At 38.5% G+C, this 16,477-nt stretch overlaps 1 protein-coding gene across 21 annotated transcripts in view; it reads left to right on the forward strand.

Moving 5' to 3' along the window:
* The window catches only part of ank2a (ankyrin 2a, neuronal), an 83,012-nt gene that overhangs the window by 19,329 nt on the left and 47,206 nt on the right, over window positions 1–16,477 (forward strand). For 11 of the 21 annotated variants that reach the window (XM_026170865.1, XM_026170874.1, XM_026170866.1 and 8 more), the window contains exons 2-27: window positions 1,100–1,201; window positions 6,003–6,101; window positions 7,300–7,398; window positions 7,495–7,593; window positions 7,729–7,914; window positions 8,158–8,181; window positions 9,693–9,701; window positions 10,216–10,314; window positions 10,515–10,613; window positions 10,749–10,847; window positions 10,970–11,167; window positions 11,726–11,824; window positions 11,961–12,059; window positions 12,240–12,338; window positions 12,551–12,748; window positions 12,839–12,937; window positions 13,175–13,273; window positions 13,382–13,579; window positions 13,831–13,929; window positions 14,265–14,363; window positions 14,523–14,621; window positions 14,721–14,819; window positions 14,940–15,012; window positions 15,395–15,521; window positions 15,685–15,760; window positions 15,854–15,957. In XM_026170865.1, the coding sequence (XP_026026650.1) occupies window positions 1,100–1,201; window positions 6,003–6,101; window positions 7,300–7,398; window positions 7,495–7,593; window positions 7,729–7,914; window positions 8,158–8,181; window positions 9,693–9,701; window positions 10,216–10,314; window positions 10,515–10,613; window positions 10,749–10,847; window positions 10,970–11,167; window positions 11,726–11,824; window positions 11,961–12,059; window positions 12,240–12,338; window positions 12,551–12,748; window positions 12,839–12,937; window positions 13,175–13,273; window positions 13,382–13,579; window positions 13,831–13,929; window positions 14,265–14,363; window positions 14,523–14,621; window positions 14,721–14,819; window positions 14,940–15,012; window positions 15,395–15,521; window positions 15,685–15,760; window positions 15,854–15,957 (2,780 nt within the window). Of the gene's footprint in view, window positions 1–1,099; window positions 1,202–4,535; window positions 5,397–6,002; window positions 6,102–7,299; window positions 7,399–7,494; window positions 7,594–7,728; window positions 7,915–8,157; window positions 8,182–9,692; window positions 9,702–10,215; window positions 10,315–10,514; window positions 10,614–10,748; window positions 10,848–10,969; window positions 11,168–11,725; window positions 11,825–11,960; window positions 12,060–12,239; window positions 12,339–12,550; window positions 12,749–12,838; window positions 12,938–13,174; window positions 13,274–13,381; window positions 13,580–13,830; window positions 13,930–14,264; window positions 14,364–14,522; window positions 14,622–14,720; window positions 14,820–14,939; window positions 15,013–15,394; window positions 15,522–15,684; window positions 15,761–15,853; window positions 15,958–16,477 lie in introns of those variants that run through there. The other 10 variants (XM_026170867.1, XM_026170864.1, XM_026170881.1 and 7 more) reach the window with 3 other exon arrangements.

The raw sequence follows: 16,477 nt of genomic DNA on the forward strand, positions 1-16,477 counted from the left end.
TTAAAATTGGTTGTTAAATTTCTGTTCATTAAGCTGCAGTGATTATGATTGTCTGCAGTAAACAAATGTTAGATGTTTTATTAATATAAGATTTTTCTTTTAATTCTGATACTGCCTTAAAAATATAACACTATTTGGTAAGATTTATATTTAATCCAACTCAGAAAAGAGTGCTATTCCTCTTACATTTTTTTTTAAAGAGCAAGAGGAAAACACAATTTACATTTAAAACTTAAATTTGCTGTGTACATGCACATAAAGACAGTCTGTCATTAACTGTTGATCAGGCAGTAACGAACAATTCTAACAAAAAATGAACACATTTTGAATAAAATGAAAACAAGTCTTACACCAGGAGAACAAGAAATGCTGGAAGGCTTGAGATCAAACAGTAACAGATTGGGAACAAGTGCGGCAGTTTAACGCAGGTGATATTTATCAGTGCAGGACAGACAAAAATGGAGGAAAAAATAGTAAAGACACAAGTAAAACTAAAAAAAAGACACCAGGAATGGCTAAATAAAACAAATAAACTTAAGCCTGAACAAAAAAAAAACCACGACATCAAAATGCAAATTTTGTATGACAACATGATGTAGGGATCAAGGTTAGAATCTCCATGAAATGAATGTAAGTCAACATAATGTCCTCTGGCAATGTGGAAACGTGACTCTGTGTGTGCATGTGTGTGTGTGCACGCGTGCGCAGCTGCTTTGTGATGGTTACATTTAGAGTAGCCTAGTAGGCCACTGATATTGTACAAGCAGCTATTTAGCCATATAAAAACACATGATTGACCCTTTATTTTATGTTTTCACATTAAAAGAGCTTTAAGGAACAAACCCATCGTGTGTGTGTGTGTGTGTGTGTGTGTGTGTGTGTGCGTGTGTGTGTGTGTGTGTGTGTGTGTGTGTGTGTGAGAGAGAGAGAGAAAAATACTGTTTTGTCTGATAAATGGAATGTGGCCTTTAATGTTGTTACTATAATATTGCATATATGTGGCACTTTTATCAGAATGACACAGTAACAAAATAAATTAGAAACATTTGCTTATTTACCTGTTATTAATATTACCCTAATTTCTGTTTTATCTCTGTAGTCGGACAGTAACACCAGTTTCCTCCGGGCTGCCAGAGCTGGAAACATTGACAAAGTCCTTGAATTCCTGAAGAACGGGGTTGACATCAGCACATGTAACCAGGTAAGAAAACTTAAACAACATCGGATTTTGTTTGAATTCTTGTATGCAGTTACATTAATTTGAAGAGAGGCGATAAAAATAAAAACTGTGACAAATTTTCAGGTTTTATGGAGTTATATTTTTCAAAACTCCATCTTTGTGTTTTTAATTTTAAATAATACTTTTTAAGTTTTTAGTTTTTTTTTTAAATCTAAATATTTATTACAACTTTCCAGAACTGATATAGCAATTGTGTGAAATAATATCTAAAATCTGCTGTTTAGTGCTTCAATGCAAGCTACTGTCAAACCTGCTCAAGCTAACCTTTGCCCTGCCGTGTCATGATGGCATCAAATTCAAATTCAAATTCAAATTCAAATTTTATTTGTCACGTACACAGTCATACACAGTACGATATGTAGTGAAATGCTTGGACAACATCACACAGCGAGTACCTTAACCTGCCATATCCCTTTACATACTCACAGCTACCCTCATAGCTACAATTACTCCCCCCCCCCCCCCCCACCCATTCTTCCCCCCAATCTCAGCAGCTTTTGAAAAGGTCTGTCTCCGTGACAGCTGTTCTCGTCCCCTCCCCATACTCGCCCTGTCCCACATTCCGCCGAAGGGGAGGGATTGGAGAGGTTAAAATATTTCCCCCTACTCCTCTCTCCTGTCTACGTCAATGTGATTTACAGAAGTCACAAGACAGCCTAAAGGAGTGAGGCTACGTGAGCGTATGTGTTGTGTGTGTGCGTGCATATCGTTATTTTTTACTGTGTCATTGCTTGACTGTTATAGCTGGTTTGCAGCTATAAAAAGCCAACCCGTAGCTCTGCTGTTTGTTATCATGGGCACCATGGGCTCTGTTTTGTGCCCCGAGAGGGAAGCCTGAATATAGAAAGCTGTGCACACACTAATCTTCACATACACATACACACAGACATGTACATAGGCACACACACCTCCTGTCCTGCAACAGGAGAGCCTTGCCCTAATAGGATTTCTCGGTGGTCAGATGATCAAATTTGAGACCTTGTCAAGTGACCAAAAAATGTAAGGGACATTTTTATACATATCCCAGTTATTCCCTCATTATTGTGTGTGTAGAGGCCAGTATAATGTGCAGTGAATGTAATTTTGGACCTAAGCACGTTAAATATCTCCCAGCACATATGAACATAAGCTATAGACTTTATTTTATTCCAGTGATGTGTAAGTAAACCAAATTAAAGTTATAACATGCACATAAATGCATTACTTTTTTTCTCTTAGTGTTTTCAATAGCCAAATGTAAAATAATATAAAATAATGTGTGCATCTTCCCACGTGTGTATTTGTCTCTAATTCTGATTGCACGTGCTTAAATACATAATCATACATTCACAGATTCACAGATCATTTCTACACTTTTTCCACCTACAGATATATGCTGTGTTACAGGCAGGGAAGTCTGTTGTGTCTTTACCTTTTTACTCACAAATTTTAAGAGGAAAGACATTGACAGTATGGTTAAGTTAAAGCACACATCACTGGTCTTAATTTCTGCTGAATGTGTATGACAGCTGATGAGTGATGTCTCTAGAATGATTTTGTTAAGTCAAAGCACAACAGGCAGTGACATGACCGTACTGGAAGTGATGGCATGAGCCCAGGATTAATGCTTTTGATTACTGCAGTAAGATTAAAAAAAAAAAAAAAATCACAATAATTCTGTGCATAAATGCAAATTTTCTCCAAAGACTTGAACGAATCACGGAAAAGCATCATTATCACAAAGCCATTATCTGAAATAATGTCCGATAATGAGTCATTAGAGTTAGTAGTCTATTGACAAGAGCCGGATAATGTGACATTGCAGTTGAATGACCCAATTTCCTTTTGCTTGTTTTAATGCGTTTCCGATTACCGTTCACAATGCAATCAAATACAGGAACTGTATCTTAGTATTTTATCATGTTTAATGTTATTCATGGTTTCTTTAAAAAGTCTATCCATCCACAAAACACCACAAGAAGCTGCAAATGTCACACACTAAGTCATGCACATATTTTGAGTATCGCCCTTGGTGCTATATTCATTAATAACTGAAGAGTAAAAACCTAGAAAGCACGAAGAGAGTGGCAAGGGCCAGAAACTGGCGCCAAGGGCAGAAGGCTGCCCAAGTTAGTAGAAGAGAGAGTGAGGGGTATATTCCTAGCTTGCCAAAGCCACTGTCATACTATGATTCTCCATTGCACAGATTTTATGAATGAGATGTATAAATAAAGTTGTAATGTTTTTTACAGATGATGTTTGTTCTTCCAGTTTTTAAGCATGGTGTGTTTGAGTTTTAGGATTTCAAAAGAGAATGAGTCACTACAGCTTTTTCTGCATTTTAATACAATATGCCTATGTGCTTGTATTTGCGTGTTAGGAGTGTGTATAAGAACTGTTTCGCTCTTCACAATTAAAGGCCAGATTTCCCTTCTAATCTACTTAAAATTTTAATCCTTGGTGAGTAATATTACTCTTTACTTTAATCCGCATGCATTTACATTATTTGCTCCAAAATCTTTCCCCTGTGACATTTGAGACAATAAAACGGCACCAAGTAAGCATGGTTGTTTATACCATGTGTGCTTATAACAAAGGTCAGCGGTCAAAGCAGCTTGAATGACAATCTGCGCTGGATGAAGCTCAACATTTTGTCTCCTGCTAGGGGAAGCAACAAAGTGCCAGGGATCACGATGTCCATTAGCTAAATGAAGCTTTTAGGAACAACTGAGCTCAGAGGGAAAGGAGATTTAGATCGGTTTGTGTGACTGTGTGTGTGTTTTGTAGGGTTTTCTTGTCTCTCCTGAAATACATAATGGCTGAAATGTGGCTGAAAGTATGATTATTTTGTGCCGTGTCAGTGAGTCTATCATTTCAGAACTGAAGTATAACTGAGGCTGGACTTTCTGCTTCTCAAATGTCAGCAAAGAGCATCTGATATAGCCTAGACTATTTTTTTCTCTTTTCATTCGTTGCCAGTTCAGTGGAAAAAGTCACAGATGGACTAACTGCATACTGATTTAAAATATACTGAAGTGATGATGATATTAGAAGGTTTGGCCATGCGACCGGACAAACATGATATGCAGTGTGATCATTGTGGAAGTGATAATGACAATTTAAAAAAATCAGCAAAAACATATATTAAAATTTAAAGTCTTTACTTATCAAAAGTGAGTGCTTGCTATGATGAGTCAGTTGCAGACCTTGCAGACCTGCGTGATGATGATTTAAGTGTTTGATTAGACTTGATTAGACCATGAGGAGCTTTCACACTTTAAGCGACTGTGCTGTGAGAGCATGTGTGACTATTTTAGCGTGATGCAGTGTGACCAACTCATAATCTGACATACATGAAACTGATTGAGAATGTGTCATAGACTGTCGATCGGTGGATCTCTGCAGATTTGATTAAGACACATAACAGACACTGGTCTAGTGCCATTTGTGCCGCTTTACTCGTAGCTCATTAGAAACCGTTTGCACAAACTGAAGGCATTTATGCCTTCTTAGGTTTTATGGATGTACCATAGTGATACGAACTATGTGTCATTTTTCACTCTTTTTAAAGTCATGTTATAAATCACTCAGCCAGACAGTCACTGATATACTTTGGCCTTTGAGGAATGCCCCCCTTTTTATTTTAAAGGCTGACATTTTCAGTTGCTTCTAAATATGATTATCTATGTTTGGATGTGTGTTTGGGTTCCCTCTATGACTGTGCAGAAATATGACACCCTCTTTGGCTGTTTGGCATTTAGCAACTCGCGAGAAAGAAAGAGAGGGCGTGTTTCTATTTGTGTGTGAATGTATATGCATGATGAACATGTGCTATGGAGGGGAAAAGGCAATGATAGAGGGGTTAGCAACAGCTCCTCTTTTATATCACTGCCCAAAAAGCATCCAGAGCTTAGAGGCACATTTCCTCGCTGTCATTCATCTGAATTAGCCTGCAGGAAGAGGACAGAGCACATAAACCTAGAAAGCTGGTTCTAAACCAGTATAGAGGAAGCAGGAGGTGGAGGACTGGTTGGAGTTCCATCACCAAAGACAAAAGAAAACAGAGCAAAGGATTCATGAAGGCACAGAATACCCAAAGGAGCGGGCATTTTGAAAGATAAAAAAAGAGCAAAATTTCAAAGATCCAAAGCACAGGATGGAAGAAAAGGAGGACGAGGTGAATGGTTTTTGTTTTGTTTAGAGTTTGTTTCTGTGTGTAAATGTTAGCGTCAGAAGAGGTACTGTGAGTTTTCGAGTGGGGATAAATCAGTTGTGTTGTAAGGGCTTGTTGGAGTGCAACATTTGAGGTCTGCTCTCCTCTTGTGCTGCTATAGTTCCTGTTGATAAATCTGAGGTGAGGCCCTTGAACTGTGAAAAATCAGCCAGTTTTTTTTAACCCAAATAGTTTTTCTTCTGTTTCCATTCTTAAATGTCAATCTCTCCAACTGTGAATGAAATGAATGCCATAAATCATGTACAGTATAATGCAATGTCAAGTTGGATTATACCTTCATAAGTGACTATAAACTTAATCAAGATTTTTTATTGTTGCCAATTTTACAAAAATTCACACTTGTACTATAGTTTTCCTTTTTTGCAGGAGTATACATGATTCCATTAGATTGTTATTGAGCCAATTTCCAGTAGATATCGCTTTATGTCCTGTAATGTTGGTATGCCTTATCTTTGATACAGGGGGGTTGTAATATGATTCCCTGAGCACCACGCAGTTTCATTTTTTCTTCACGTGTTTTCTTGAAATCTTCTCTTGTTTTCTGTTTAGAATGGTCTCAATGCGTTACACCTGGCGGCTAAGGAGGGGCACAAGGAATTGGTGGAGGAACTGCTACAGAGAGGAGCATCTGTTGACTCTTCCACCAAGGTACACACATGATTTAGCTTTATAGGGTCTTTAATTGATATATTTCAGTTAATATAATTGTTGCTTTAATCGCTCACTATATATCTAATGGGTTTTTCTTTGGCTTGCATTGGCAAAGATAACTTTTTAAAGATAAAGCTAAATTTTTAAAAGAGGGAAAAAAAGATAAGAAAATTATTTTAACCAAAGGAGAAAGATGATGGAAAGGAATTAAATAAGTTGTAAAATACCATAAAAATCATTCCTTCTTTAGTGAATTAAGGAGCCATTGGGGTGGATATGAGGGTGATTTAAGATGATTATGAGAGTTTGATTGTTTGTTTCTTCAGACATTCAGTTTTATTAATTAATAAAATATTAATAATGGTATCATATATAAACTTAGCACAATGAGTCAGGAAATTTTTGATTGGCTGATGACTTGTTTGTTGTAAGAATGTTTCTTGGCAGTAAATGTTGGAAGCCCTGTTTAATTTTTTTCCATTAAATTGTGCCACATTGGTAAGGAAATTGCATTTGTGGGTTGAGCAGCAGAGTTGAGTGTGTCGGTTGCGCCCATGAAAAACCTCTCTGCCAATCCCAAACAGCTTCTTCTACTAATGACTTGTGCTTTGTGCCTCTGTTGTTAAATTATTATTATTATTATTATATGGCCAATATGTTTTGTATACTCAACTCTGCTGCTCAACCCTTTCCAACAGTATAAGATTTATTGCCAAGAAGCATTGTTACAACAAAGAAATCCTTACTTTTTGTGCTAAGTTTAGATATTGTACCATTCAGTCGGAAGGAGTAAGAGAAGGCGAGAGTGAATGTGTAGTGCGCTTTTTGGCAAGCTGCTTGTTATGTGAGTCTGTGACTGCCTCATGACTCAGGCTCAACAGCTAGCAGCAGTGAACAGCTGACACAGAATCTATCACTCTGCTGTTTGTGTCCTTCGAGTGACTTGAATACGTTTCTTGGAATTAAACCCAACTTTTACATCCTAAACATTAAAGCAGAAATGAAATGTTTGCATAATGTGATTTTAGCCCTGTAACACCAAGTGTATGTATATTTTTTTTATATGTGTCAAACATTTCAATAAACATTCATTTTCAAAAATCAGAATTTTCTGGAATTTTCAGGGTTAAGACTGAGGGAGGTAAGAGACGACAGATATTTGGTTGGTGATCTTAACCCTGTTTTCTCTTTGCAGAAAGGAAACACTGCCCTCCATATTGCCTCTTTGGCTGGACAAAAAGAAGTAGTCAAATTGTTGGTGTCAAGAGGAGCAGATGTCAATTCTCAGTCACAGGTGAGAATTAACAAGAACTTTTACAAAATGCATCAGCATGCAACACAAGCAACAAGTATATGATGTGGTTTTGTTTTTGCCTGTATATCTCTTCAGAATGGCTTCACGCCACTCTACATGGCGGCTCAGGAGAATCACTTGGAGGTCGTGCGATACCTCTTGGAAAATGAAGGAAATCAAAGCATTGCAACAGAGGTATGTTTATCTTTCATATTGTTATATATACAATTATTGAAGGTAAAAACAATATGTAATATCTTGCCTATTTTCTTTTCTTTTCTCTATGAAGCGTGTAACCATTTAACTTTTTTTTCCCCTGTGCTCCTCCAGGATGGCTTTACTCCACTTGCTATTGCTCTTCAGCAGGGGCACAACTCAGTTGTCTCCTTGTTGTTGGAGCATGACACTAAGGGTAAGGTACGCCTTCCAGCCCTGCACATTGCTGCCCGCAAAGACGACACAAAGTCTGCTGCACTGCTGCTTCAGAATGACCACAACGCTGATGTCCAGTCTAAGGTGAGGGAGGGCAACAGGGACAAGTTACATTTTATTGTTTGTGGGTTCCTTAGGGAACAATAATAAAACGGATAGACCAGGCCTCTCTGAAAATGCTGTATTGTACAGGTCCTTATTTTTTATTTTCAAACTGTGCAAACTTATAAACATACTCAGTGTTTTAAATTAAAAAAAAATACTGAGTGTTTCCCCTAACAGCCCTTCACCCTATTCCCCTTTTCTCTCTCTATGCATCATAACCAGATGATGGTCAATAGAACCACAGAGGTATACAGACTTATCACCTCCTCCTTTGATTCTGAATTTTGTCACTTCTGACTAGGGATGGGTATCGTTTAGGTTTTATCCGATACCGGTGCCAAATCGGTACTTTTGAAACGGTGCCGGTGCTCAAACGGTGCTCAAACCGGTGCTTAAAGAATGGAGAACACAAAATTGGTCCAAAAACCTCTCATGTTCAGCTGTTTTTTTGTAAAAAGATAACAATGTTAGCCTTTTCTGCAGCTATGGGGCATATATGGCATCACTCTTGGCTGGAAGCAGTGCTTAAACAATGGAAAAAACACAAACTTTGTCCTAAACCTCTCATGTTTAACTGTTTTCCACTTTTTCTTTGGTCATTTTAGCCTTTTTGTCCAGGGTGAAGGGAGTATCTGCCATCAAACAAGAAGACAGCTGCATGTAGCTATGATGATGTTTGCTAGTTCACCTTACCTGCATTAATGTAATAACGTGGTTAGCCTACTCAACGTAAATTACACGAACAACATTAAGCTACTCATGCAGAGAAGAACGGCTGCTGCTGCCATCATCATCCTCATCATTTCTGCTACACTGGCAGGGCTAGGGGCCAGGACTCTATTCTTCGGGGTTTTTGGGGGATATTGCTAACTCCGGGTCAGATAACAGGCAACCCACCCGCAGTAGATGCGCTCGGTGTGAGGTCTCGCAGCAAGCTATCATACGGCGCATTTCTGGGCTTTTAAAAAAAAACGCTATGCGTCACCAGGTGTCTCATCGGATTCGAGGTGTTACCTCCTTTGACAGTATCACAGTATCAGCTTAAAGCACTTGTTGCTGCTGAGTTTGCATATTTTGCTGTGAAGTACAGCCAGACTTTTGACCGCTTCGCCTTGGACATTTTAATCTGTAGCTCTGCTCTAAAAGAACGCACGTACCTGGCCCCGCCTACTATCCTCGGAAACGTAAAATGATTGGCTAGAAGTGTATCACAGCTCAGGAAAAAAAAAAGCACCGAAATAAAGCACCGAAATGTGCGCTGCTTTTCGGTCTGGTTACTACCGTTTATGTCAGAACTGGTGCCATCATGGCACCGGACACCGGTACCCATCCCTACTTCTGACCATTTTTTTCAGCTCTTTTGTTTTGATCTTGTCCTTACTTATTGAGGACTTTTGTGACATAGGGATACCCTGCATGCCAGAGTTTGCTGTATTAGACACTGCATGGCTGACAGTAAAACACAATGTGTTTTATTGATAATCCCCAGAGAATGTCAGTTAATTACTGATCATTTATTTTATAGATTTTTGTTGTTATTTTTAATTGATAGGTCATTGAAATGTATTATGTTTACGAATTTTATACTGAACTGATAACCTGAAAGTAAAATCAGCTTTTTCTTTTACTCCTATCTTTCTACGCGTAACTCAGCGCATGTGTGTCCTTGTGCATGTTGATTTACTTCTCTGAAACACTTTGATCTCTGATCTTTAAGTAAACTTTGTTTCTTAATTAAATTGCACCATGTCTATCAGAATGGGAAGGTAAGGAGTGAACCGACCTGCAATTGTGTACTATGAAAATTTATATATATATAGCTAATATATAAATGTTCATTTGTCCACCCAAGTAGAAACACATACTTGCGAGCGTCCATAGTGTTGCTTGGTGCTTATGAGTTATGTTTTGTCCTTTATTTCAATATATTTATGTATCCAAAAAACCAAGTTGATTCACCCGTAGTTTTTTTTAGTAAGCATGGCTGAACTTGAGCAGTTTTGCATGTATTATCTATTGAATGTGCTATTTTGGGATTTGCTCATTTTTATGCTCCTTCTTACACAATGTTTTTCTTTCAGCACGCTCTTTCATCATATTACTACTTCAGCAGAGTCTGCTTCAGTAGAGTCTATTCCTGTATCTAACAATGAAAAGTCTTTCTTACTTTCTTTTGTTCACTTTCATTTTACTTTTCTCCTTTTCGTGATGAGCTGTTCTGCACTCTCTAACCTCTTTTCCTTTCACTCTGTCCCTCTCTATTCTCTCCTTTCCTATCAGAGTGGTTTCACCCCTCTGCACATTGCGGCTCACTATGGTAACGTGAATGTCTCCACCCTGTTGCTGAACAGAGGAGCTGCTGTTGACTTCACAGCCAGGGTACAGCCAAATTCCTGCTGTGTGGCTGTTTTTGATTTTGATCATTACAGAAGGGCATGTTATTTACCATCGTAGTGTTCACTTCTAATAAGCCTTTATTAATACATTTACCTCTAGCCCATTAAACGTTACATTTCTTTCTGTATGTTTTACATGCTGTAGTTTTTGATGTACCTTTGTTTCTGTATCTGCCTTGTCAGAATGGAATAACACCTCTACATGTTGCCTCTAAGAGGGGCAACACCAACATGGTGGCCCTGTTATTGGACCGAGGTTCTCAGATAGATGCTAAAACAAGAGTAAGACTCAGATTTTATTAAAACCATAATGAACAATAAATAAGTGGAATCAACAACTTTCCACGTCCTCTTTCTCAAAATCTTTAAACTGGATTAATGTGTGCGTTTGCTTGTGCATATGTGATTGTTCCGAAGGATGGTTTGACGCCCCTGCACTGTGCAGCCAGGAGTGGACATGATCCTGCAGTTGAGCTTTTGCTGGAAAGAGGAGCCCCCATCCTAGCTAGAACCAAGGTTAGCATATTTGCACTAGTATATCATTTAGAATTTATACAATATGAGTACTATTGTTCCTTTTTATATGCCTTTGGTTTTTATCTCGGCTGCTATTCTTTAAATTTTTTGCCTCCATATAGAATGGACTGTCTCCACTGCACATGTCAGCCCAGGGAGACCACATAGAGTGTGTAAAACTATTGCTGCAACACAAGGCGCCTGTTGATGATGTCACACTCGACTACCTTACCGCGCTGCACGTCGCAGCTCACTGTGGCCACTACAGAGTAACTAAGCTCCTCCTGGACAAGAAGGCCAATCCCAATGCAAGAGCACTGGTAAGGGTTCAAAGAAACAATAAGAGAAGCACCAAAACTGGTATTAACAGAAATTATCATGATATTTACTGATGCACATATTAAGATAAAAAGAGTGACACTATGGATCGTGAATATCTTGCGATTTACTAGTATGCTTATTTATATATATATTTATATATTTCCATATTCTTTCATATAAAATGTTCCTGAGGAATTTCAAACTGCCAACTTGGATTGTGAAGTCAGCATTGATGGTCTGAGTTGGAAATCTGACTTGAGGGGCAGATACAGTTAAAAAATTCTGACTGGGAACACGTATATTCTGACTTTTCACCTTCAAATTAAATGCCTCTTTGGTTTGGAAATGGTCAGAATACAGTTAGTTTTAATGATATATAAGAGTCCCAACAGTAGTAAGCATAGGGTTAATCAGATTATCAGGGGTCAGTTGACCCAAAAAGTTTAATAACTCCTGAAATATAAAATAAGGTTATAAAATTTAAATACTCCAATGCTACCTTTTTACTATAGAGACATGCATATTCCTGCTAATTTTTCTCTTACTGTCTCTACCAGAATGGTTTTACTCCTCTCCACATTGCTTGTAAGAAAAACAGAGTGAAGGTGATGGAGCTGCTGGTCAAATACGGTGCCTCCATACAGGCAATTACTGAGGTGAGATTGTTTTGGTGTGTCAGGATTTCATGGATTAGCACAGTATACTTTGTTGCTAACATTGTTCTAAATTTGCATTTAATGCTTCTCCTTGTTGTTACTGCTACTGTTACTGTCTCTTTTTTCATTATTGCAGTCTGGTCTGACTCCCATGCACGTAGCTGCTTTCATGGGTCACCTCAACATCGTTTTACTTCTACTGCAGAATGGAGCTTCTCCTGATGTTCGTAACATTGTAAGTAGTAATTTCTTTTATCAGGTCAGCGATCAGCAGTCGGAAATACACATCACAAAGTAAACACACATTTCATTTGTTTCAGTGCAAACACGTGAAAAAATGTACCCCGTTCTGGTGTACTTTTTGTGTTTAGCACAGTGTCCTAAAGCTTAAAAATCTTCTGCCTTTGATTGTCAGCGCGGTGAGACAGCTCTCCATATGGCAGCACGAGCAGGACAGATGGAAGTGGTTCGCTGTTTGCTGAGAAATGGAGCGTTGGTGGATGCCATGGCCAGGGTGAGTCAGCTGTAAACATTAATCACTCTTTCCTTCTGTTTACAGTAAATTTTTATATTTCAAGCACTGGTTTGAATGCCTGATGTCACCTGTCCCAGCTCTGCCTACAACATCACCGTTCATTCTAATTTTACTGCTTTTAAATGACTGCATCATTTCCGTTTATCTTTTTCTTCTATAACATGTACTACCTCTTTTCCCCTCAACTACAGGAGGACCAGACTCCCCTGCACATTGCATCCCGTCTGGGAAAAACAGACATTGTCCAGCTACTATTACAGCACATGGCCTACCCGGATGCTGCCACCACAAATGGCTACACTCCTCTCCACATTTCAGCCAGAGAGGGGCAGGTGGAGACAGCTGCTGTGCTCCTGGAGGCTGGAGCTTCACACTCAATGGCCACCAAGGTGAACAGAGGATGAATGCACGTAGACAGATAAATAACATGTGATAAGTTAAATCAGTGGAATTTTAATTAATCCCTTTTACATCTACAGAAAGGATTCACTCCATTACATGTAGCAGCAAAATATGGAAGCCTCGACGTAGCAAAACTTCTCCTTCAGCGCAGAGCTCTTACTGATGATGCTGGCAAGGTGAGCTGAAGTTGTAGAAGCAGGTTCTGAAACAAAACCCAGCACTGAGGGTAATTGTCTTAATTTCAGAGAGAGACACATTACACTTAATCTTTGAGCATCTGATTGTTTTCTCTGAAACACAAATTATGGAATAAAACTGACTTGAAACAAAAAAAACACACACAAAAACACACACACAAAAATATCACAAAGGCTTGCAAAAAGTTTCATTAAATCAAATGCTTCTTTTCACAGAATGGCTTAACTCCACTACATGTGGCAGCTCATTATGACAACCAAGAGGTGGCGCTGCTGCTCCTGGATAAAGGTGCATCGCCTCATGCTACTGCAAAGGTTAGGCTGAGTTTTAAAGAAAAATAAAGGTCCATGAGAAGCTCACACTTGTTTGCATGTACTGTATTTCTATCACAGTGTATATCTTCTTTCGTTCCTCTGTTTTAGAATGGCTACACTCCTCTCCACATTGCAGCCAAAAAGAACCAGACAAACATTGCTTTAGCGCTACTGCAGTATGGAGCAGAGACCAATGCTTTAACGAAACAGGGAGTCAGCCCTCTGCATCTGGCAGCTCAGGAAGGACATGCAGAGATGGCCAGCCTCCTGCTGGGAAAAGGAGCCCATGTGAACACAGCGACAAAGGTCACACAGAAGCACAATCTTTATGACATTTTTATTTATTAAAATAATTTGAAGTGGAAACAAGAAACACATGCACTCTACATACAGCTGTATAAAACTCTTTAGTTCTTAAGCTGAGTGCTCTATAACAACAGTTTTGTCTAATTTGTTCCATGAAGCAATTTATTAACATAGTAATAAATTGCTTCATGGAATTAATAAAATAAAAAAGTGTGAAGGATGGTAATGTGACATTGCTTTGTGTTTTACAGAGTGGACTAACTCCTCTGCATCTTGCTGCCCAAGAGGACAAAGTCACTGTAACAGAAGTACTAGCCAAACATGATGCCAACTTGGACCAGCAAACCAAAGTACAGACATGCATGTGCATGACAAATTTAACAAGTATACGCAAAAGAAAATTGTTACTAGTAATGAAAACCTAACAGTATGCTAATCTACAAGAATTTTCCTGTGTGAATGACAGTATGTCTTGCTTACTTTCTGTTTATTCGCTTTATGTTTACATGTTAATATTTAAGTGTATCATATGGACGTGCATGTAAATACCTGCCATCCAGAGGCTTTTTAAAAACATAACAAAGTCTTCATATACATCATATATTCAGGAAGCATTAAGATTGAGTTTAGTGCTTGCTTACAGAAGATCAGTGTTCATCTCTCACCCTCTCCCTCCTCGCTACAGCTTGAATATACCCCTCTGATTGTCGCCTGTCATTATGGAAATGCCAAGATGGTTAACTTCCTGTTACAACAAGGAGCCAGCGTCAACTCCAAAACCAAGGTTATATTTAAATCTTAAATTTGAAGCATGCAAGCTCTATTTAACTTAAACTGCAGACACAGCATGAAGCAAAACTCAAATATAGCATCCCTTTCGTTTTAGTTTCTACTGTGACTTAACAAAATTTTGTTGTCTTCTTTTTAAACTTTTGCCCTGCAGAATGGTTACACGCCACTTCATCAAGCGGCACAACAAGGGAATACACACATAATTAATGTTTTATTACAACATGGGGCCAAGCCCAATACTACTACAGTGGTAAGACACAATAGAGTCCAAGCATTTACTTTTAACGTGTGAAATATGTTGTGGAAAAAGTTCTGCTGGTACGCTATCGTATATCCTTCTCTCTGTTAGAATGGAAATACCGCTCTGTCGATTGCGAAACGTTTGGGTTACATTTCTGTGGTAGACACACTGAAAGTCGTCACTGAGGAGGTCATCACAACCACAACTGTAAGCTCATGATTGCTTTAGCCTCTGGAAATGGAGCCAGGAAATTTTTTTTAACTTAAACTATAACCTTTCTCTGTTTTGGTTGTCTGTTTTCCATGACTCTGAATGGTGTTACATTAGACGGTTACAGAGAAACACAAACTGAATGTTCCAGAGACCATGACTGAGATTCTCGATGTGTCTGATGAAGAGGGTAAGTTACTTAAATGTAGAAAACAAGAATTTAGTGTGCTGCTCATCGATATCAAGCTAATTTTTTATAGGAAAAAACTACTCCAGTCATGAGACACAATAAGTCATGACTGAGCTTCATTAAAAAATTATACCTCATTGTTCAAAAGTTGTAAAAAAGTGTATTGTAGGTGATGTAGTTTTGGATCTGAAAAAGTGCTCGAAGGGTTGAAGAAGAGCCATTATCTGAGATGTCTGTGGAACTCATCTTTTCGATCCCCATATTACTTGCATAGTCAATGCAACATATATTACATATATATATATACATGAGAGAGAGAGTGTTATTAATTTTTTCATTGGTCATAACAAGGTTTGGCATTTTTGTTGTATCTGTTTTCCAGGCGAGGACACAATGACAGGTGATGGGGGAGAGTATCTAAGAGCAGAGGACCTCCGTGAGCTGGGAGATGACTCTCTGCCAGGACATTATCTAGATGGCTTCAATTACATGAGCCACAACTTGGACAGGTCAGAAACAGCACACACATATTGTATTTGACAAACATCTAAATTTGCTCACAGCAAACCTTTTAGATCTGCTGTTAGCCAAGTTCATCATCATAAGGAATACCTAAGTAATGCAGATATATACAGAAAAGGTCTGAGAAGATTCACCTTGGTTTTTCATCAGGCCCCAACACACTCCCATTCACCAAAGTTTCCATCAAAGAGAAGTTCTCATTGAAGATCTGCTTACAAGTCACCAGGTAAGCGTAGTATCCGTAGTCTAACCTTCAATAAAGTATCTTTAGACACTCGAGGTGAGTTTAACCAGCCTGCTGATGCTTGTTGTTCTTTAGGTGTCAACACTGTCTAGAGAGCATGAAAAGGACTCATTCCGTCTGAGCTGGGGTGCTGAACATCTTGATAATGTTGTGCTGTCCTCCAGTCTGCTACATTCTGGGTATAAACACACACAAACACACACAGAGAAAAACTCACACTCCTTTCTTTCAGAGAAAATCCAAATGTTGGGACTTAACCCAGTTGCAAACTTAACATACACATTCCCATTATGTCTGGAAATACTGAGGGGTTTTTTTAAACCCACAATTTGTAAAATCCACAAGATGCCATAAACTTTTTGTGGACTTGCATTAAATCAGCTTAGGGTGCACACTTTATCCAAATTTCTTTAGTAAATTATCCACAACCAAAAGCAGAATTGTCTTTATTGTCACTACACTCAGGTACAGTTTCATTTTGCATGGCGTCTCTTATAGAAATAAATACATTAAGCCCATCTTTGGAAATTCTACCAACCTGTTTATGGTAGCAGTGCCCTCTAAAGGCACATTGACTTCAAAGTAAAATCAATTTTTTTTTACACTTGTAGCATTTTAATTTCAGAGTGAGCTTGGACATTAGAATTCAGACTAAAGGCTCCATCTTTATACACAAAGGTGTACATCTTGGATAAACAG

This window comes from Astatotilapia calliptera, chromosome 6 (genome assembly GCF_900246225.1).
Source record: "Astatotilapia calliptera chromosome 6, fAstCal1.2, whole genome shotgun sequence".
In the NCBI taxonomy this organism is placed as follows: domain Eukaryota; kingdom Metazoa; phylum Chordata; class Actinopteri; order Cichliformes; family Cichlidae; genus Astatotilapia; species Astatotilapia calliptera.